The sequence below is a fragment of the Indicator indicator genome, chromosome 20 (genome assembly GCF_027791375.1).
Source record: "Indicator indicator isolate 239-I01 chromosome 20, UM_Iind_1.1, whole genome shotgun sequence".
Lineage (NCBI taxonomy): Eukaryota > Metazoa > Chordata > Aves > Piciformes > Indicatoridae > Indicator > Indicator indicator.
The window spans coordinates 4,167,393-4,173,392 of record NC_072029.1 but is presented as its reverse complement, the minus strand read 5'-3'; the positions used below and the strand labels follow the sequence as shown (position 1 = coordinate 4,173,392).

General features: G+C 49.7%; 1 protein-coding gene across 1 annotated transcript in view; it reads right to left on the bottom strand.

Annotated features, from left to right (window-relative positions):
• Nucleotides 1-1,524: 1,524 nt before the first annotated feature.
• Nucleotides 1,525-6,000, bottom strand: part of LOC128973652 (macrophage mannose receptor 1-like) — a 51,038-nt gene continuing 46,562 nt past the window's right edge. Inside the window, exons 28-30 of the mRNA XM_054390011.1 lie at nt 4,135-4,302; nt 3,145-3,186; nt 1,525-1,766 (exon numbers count right to left, since the gene is read on the bottom strand). Of these exons, the coding sequence (XP_054245986.1) occupies nt 1,525-1,766; nt 3,145-3,186; nt 4,135-4,302 (452 nt within the window). The remainder of the gene's footprint in view (nt 1,767-3,144; nt 3,187-4,134; nt 4,303-6,000) is intronic.

The following is a 6,000-nucleotide window of genomic DNA, read 5'->3' as shown; positions in this document are numbered from 1 at the left end:
AACACCATTAAAATCTGTCCAAGATTATAAAAAATACCAAATTAAATAAGGACCTTCTCTAGACTGAGAGCTTCGAGACATTTGATTGTTTATGTTTGGCATAAAAAGCACAGGAAAAGGAAAAAAAAATACCTCTCTCTGAGCCCAGCTTACAGATTTTATGAAGCCAGAGAATATCCCAGTAGAGCAGTCTGACATCCAATGTTATCAGGTCTGTCACCATGCAAGTCTGGAATGATACTCAAAGAATGAAACCAGATTTGGACAGGGCAGGGTTTGGAGAGCAATCAGAGAAGGTTTCCTGATGGGAAGTCTCATTAAGGCTTGAAAAAAAATGGTCTAAATAAGGTAGGAAATTGCCACCTGCCAGTGCCTGAAGGGGGCTACAAGAAGGCTGCAGAGAGACTGTTTGCAAAGGCCTGCAGGGACAGGACCAGGGGCAATGGCTTCAAACCAGGCCAGAGCAGATTGAGATTGGATGTGAGGAAGAAGTTCTGCACCATGAGGGTGGTGGAACACTGGAACAGGTTGCCCAGGGAGGTGGTTGAGGCTCCATCCCAGGAGATATTGAAGGTGAGGCTGGACAGGGCTCTGGGCAACCTGAATCTAGTTGGGGATGGCCCTGCTGAGTGCAGAGGGGTTGGAGTGGATGAGCTTTGGAGGTTCCTTCCAACCCAGACCACTCTGTGATTCCATGAAATCTTCAGCAGTGTTGGGAATGTCAATAATAATCCTGTGTAACTTGTCCAGATATGAATTCAGTTTAATTCATCCCTTTTGCAGAACCCTAGGAGGTTCCTACTGTGTTATTTAAGCAACAAAGTATTTCTGTTCACAACCCATCCCAAACTCTTGCTGCAGCTCACCTTTCAATGCTTACATTACTAAACTACAGCAGGAGAGAAACAATTTACACTTCTCTTTCCATCAGAGGAGGAAAATATGTTAATTCAGATATCACAAGCAACAGGAAGAGTTTCTGTGGGTACCTCAGTAGCCAAAGGGAGATGTGGAGCCCCAGCAGTGAAGCAGGCTGTCTGGCTGAGCCAGGGAGCTGGGCCTGCCTCAAGAAGAGACCTGTGCCAGGGCAGCTTGGAGGTCCCATCCAAGCTGTGCAGTTCTGAGAGTCTGTGCTGGAGATCAGGGTAGAAGTTTCAGGATATGTTTTTGGGAGATCTGAATATGCTTTTTCGAGAAGGCTAAGCTCACAGCATTCTCATAGCTGCCTGCTGTGGCCCAGTGATGCTGGACCCTGCAGAGGCTGGAAATCCCTGCGTATTCCCTTACACAGCCTAGCTCCAGCTCTACATCTAGTGCTCAACACTCCTCCCAGGTGCTACAGTCTGTGAGCAGGCCTCTGGCCCTGCCTTGCAAGACTACTTGCTCCTGCTGCTGCAGAAAGCAAGAAGCATCCTGTGCAAAACCAACAGGAATGTCCAGAGGAGAAAAATGCTGTGGCACCAGAGTTCTTGTATGCCACTGCTCCAACTCCTTCCAAAGCCAGGCTCAGCACCACCCTGCCAATTAAACTGTGGCCTGCTCGTTTTCCTCAATGTTGGTCACCAGGCAGTTGGATTCCTGGGTGCCCAGCTCGGCCCCACCGCGGTAGATGGCATTGCCAAAGCCAGATGGCATCTGTGGGTCCTGCCTCCGCTTGTAGAAGAAATAGAAGGTGAGCCCCATGCCTGTCAGCAGCAGGAACAGCAGGATCACAATCATCCCCCCCAAGGTGTTTGCAGACGAAGAAGCAGCTTCCTGTTTTGATGCTGTGAAAGGGAAAACAGAATGATTGCTGCAGGTGGGCAAGAGACTGCTGTTGTCTGCAACTAATATTTCATTAGAGAAACTGAGCTCACAGAGTGGCAGACTCACAGGGCACATCAGTTTGGAAGAGACCTCCAAGATCATCCAGGCCAACCCTCCACCCAGCACTGCAGGCTCAACACCAAACCATGTCTCTAAGCACCAGCTCCACACACTGCTGAAACACCTCCAGGGATGGTGACTCCAGCACTGCCCTGGGCACAACATTCCAATGGCTGAGAACCCTTCCAGGGAAGAAAGATTTCCTAACATCCAGCCTGCACCTCCCCTGGGGCAGCTTGGAACCATTTCCTCTGCTCCTGTGGCTTGACACCAAGGAGCAGAGGCTGCCCCCTGCTCACTGCAACCTCCCTTCAGGGAGCTGGAGAGAGCACTGAGGTCTCCTCAGCCTCCTCTTCTCCAGCCTCAACACCCCCAGCTCCCTCAGCCCCTCCTCTAGCCCAGGGGCTCCAGGCCCTTCTCCAGCCTCCCTGCCCTGCTCTGCACAGGCTCCAGCCCCTCAAGGTCCTTCCTGCAGGGAGGGCCCAGAGCTGAACACAGCACTGCAGCTGTGGCCTCCCCAGTGCTGAGCACAGGAGGATGATCTCCTCCCTCCCCTGCTGCCCACCCTGCTTCTGACCCAAGCCAGGATGCCATTGGCTTTCTTGGCCCCCTGCCACTGCTGCCTCATGGTCAGTGACTGCCACCCAACACCCCCAGGTCCCTCTCCAAGCTGCAGCTTTCCAACCACACATCCCCAAGTCTGGAGCTGCCCGTGGGCTTGTTGTGACCCAGGTGCAGGACCTGGCCCTTGGCCTTGTTGAACTTCATCCACTGAGCCTTGGCTCATGGCTCTCACCTGTCCAGATCCTGCTGCAAAGCTTCCCTAGCCTCTGGCAGATGGACACAGCCACCCAGCTTGGGGTCCCTGCAAACTGACTGAGGGTGCCTCAATGCCCTCATCCAGATCATTGATAAAGACATTGAAGAGCCCTGGTGACTGTGACATTACTGAACCTGCAGGTAACATTGATGCACATTATGCATGGAGAGAGCAAAACTAGGCTCAGACTCATCTCTGTCACTTTTCAGAGCAGTATATTGTACAGTAGAATACTACCAATAAAGCAAAAAACACCAAAAGGAAGGACAAAAAAAAAAAAATCAATAAATCAACCAGACTGAGCAAGGAGCTCTCAAACAGACTTAAAAGAAAATCATCTGTGACAGCTAACTGAGCACTTAATGAACCTTTGCTGGAGGCAGTGTTACCTGCAAACAGCAAATATCCATAGACTTATTGACATTTGTAGTTACTGGGTTTCTGAGATGCCAACTTACCTTTATTGGCATGCGATTCGTGGGCTGGCTGCTCTTCAACAACTTTAAAATGAAAACAGGTTTGTGTTATTCACAATTTGCAAGGCATCAGTCAAAGATTAAATACAGCGTGCAGAAAGCGTTTTTGCTTTGTGTTCCCATCAAATTTAGAAGAATCACAGAGTCCTAGAATGGTTTGGTTTGGAAAGGACCTTAAAGATCACTGAGTTTCAACCCCCTGCCCTGGGCAGGGACACCTCCCACCAGCCCAGGTTGCTCAAGGCTTTGTCCAACCTGTCTCTGAACACCTCCAGGGAGGGGGCATCTACAGCATCCTTGGGCAACCTGTTCCATTGTCTCACCACCCTCACTGCAAAGAATCTCCCCTCTTTCATTCTGAAGCTTTTACCTCTCATCATGTCACTGCACTCCCTGATAAAAAAGTTTCTCCCCAGCTATCCTGCAGCCCCCTTCAGGTACTGGAAGGCAGCTGTAAGGTCTCCCTGGAGCCTTCTCTTCTCCAAGCTGAACAGCCCCAACTCTCCCAGCCTGTTCCCTCAGCAGAGGTTCTCCAGCCTTCTGATCATCTTCATGGCCTCCTCTGCACCCACTCCAGCAGCTCCAGGTCCCTCTTGTGCTGGGGGCAGTGCTGCAGGTGGGGTCTGAGCAGAGCAGAGGGGCAGAATCCCCTCCCTGTGCTGCTGCTCTCCCTGCTCTGGATGCAGCTCAGCACACAGCTGCCTGCTGGGCTGCCAGGGACCACTGCTGGCTCCTGGGGAGTTTGTCACCAACTGACACCCCCAAATCCTTCTAATTGAATCTTCTCTCAAATCATTCTTTGCCCAGCCTGGATTTGTGCTTGGGATTGTCCTGCCCCAGGTGCAGGACCTTGCACTTGGCCTTTTTGAACTTCCTGAGTTCCATTTATGCACCAATGCATAATTAGTTAGGCTTGATGTATGTTAACCACTGCTTCTGAAATGACCCAGGGCATGGAAACTCAGAACTTACTCTTTGGGATTTTGCAAATGAAATTCTGGTCAACAGAGCAGTAATAATTCCTCCAGGTTCCACTTGACACATCCATGTCCACACAGTGTTCATCAAAAATTGTTGTAGGCTCTCCTTTCTCCCAGTTGACAAATTCTAGGTCACTTCTGTCTGCCCATATCCACTCCCCTGAAATTAAAAATATTGCCTGTTAGGTTAGTAAAGTGGGGAAGCCTTTCTAGGCAGCTAGGCACAATGACATTGGTCATGGAATTTATTAGTTCATTAAATCAGGATCACAGAGGGCTCATTTCTCACTCTTTGAACAGCCAGAGGTGTTCAGATGGAGTGTGCCAAATCTAAACACTCAAAGAAAAACTCCCTTAGTCACCTGTGTAAGAGACTAAATCTTGTCTCTCTTGATGTGAATCAACAAAGATCAAATCACCTTTGCTCCTCCAGACAATAGCTGATGTGTGTTGGGCAGACACCACTGAATAAGGGCTCTCTGGAACGTGCATAGACAAGATCATCTCTACCCATCAGCTACCCTGGAAAGGGAGGATGGTGAAAAGGACAATGGAGTCACCACCTGGACATAGACCTAAAAACCTGTGAGTGAAAAACTGTATAAAAGGTCTGGGCAATGCCTGCTCAGGAGAAAAAAAATGAAGAAGAAAATACAAGGAGTGAAAAGGACAGACACAGGAGAAAAGACATCTCCAGGTAGCCTGGAGGCAGCAGACCAGGAGGAACCCTCTGTCCATGTCCTAAGTTCTGCCTGCTGCAACTCATGAGCTGAAGAGGCTGCTCAGAGCAGGACTTGGACTTGGACTTTGGGATCTCTCCCTGCCCTCCTCCTGTAGAGGACAGCACAGCCAAAAAGGATGATATCTCCTCCAAGCCAAAGCAGCAGCACCCTTCCTCCACAGACCCAAACCATCTTAGGGAGTAGGGGAGTAGTAATACAATTCCTTTCCTCTTCTCTCTCCCTCTTCTCCCTCCCTCCCTATTTTCCCCCTCTCTGTTCCCCCTTCTTCTGTTCTGTCCACATTATTCCATCAATAAATCTCCTGGCTTTTGATATTTTGGCCTTATTTGTGTCTCTAATTTCATGACAGGGGAGTATTCAAAAGAATTTAGTCTTTTTCCCTCTCTGGACTGAGACAGTCTGTTGTATGTTGAGGGCAATCCAAAGTTAATTGGTGTAACCACAAAGAAAAGTCCTGCAGAGGCTGGAGAGTGCCAGGGGCACAGGCAGCTTGTCCCAGGCTATTGCAGTCTGTTATTCTATTCTGTTCCCTGTATCTCTCTGCTGCAGGCAGTGCACAGCCAAAGCTCTCTCTCCTCTCCATCTCTTATGGTGTGTGGGGCAGAGGCTTTCTCCTGGCTTTGCCTGGTAGCCAATTTCCAGCTCCACCACAAGAGCCTGGGGAAGCCTGGGGCTGGGGAGGAGCAGTTTGGCTGCTTCTGGGCTGCTGAGGCTGAGGGGGGGTGGAGGTTTCTGGAAGGCTCTGGAAGATTCTGTCCTGGTAGGCCCAGGTGAAAGACTGAGCCTAACCTGTGAATGTCTTCCTTGTAACTGAATGCCTTTTGTATAGATTTGTAAATAGGATTTCCATTTAAACTTCCAATCCAGAGTGGAGCAGTTTTATTTCATTCCTTGGGAAGGGCTAAAAGATCTTCTCTGACCTTTGGACCTGGGCAGCTCCTGGCTCAAAATTAGGACACCATCAGGGCCATGGTGTCAGAGGCTGGCCAAGGGCTTTTAGCTGAAGCTTGTGCCCAGGACTCACCCATGCCTGGGAGCTTTATTAAAAAACAGAGCATCTGTGCTAGCCACACACTGAAGTCCAGGGATTCAGCTCAGTTTTTCTTCACATGTGA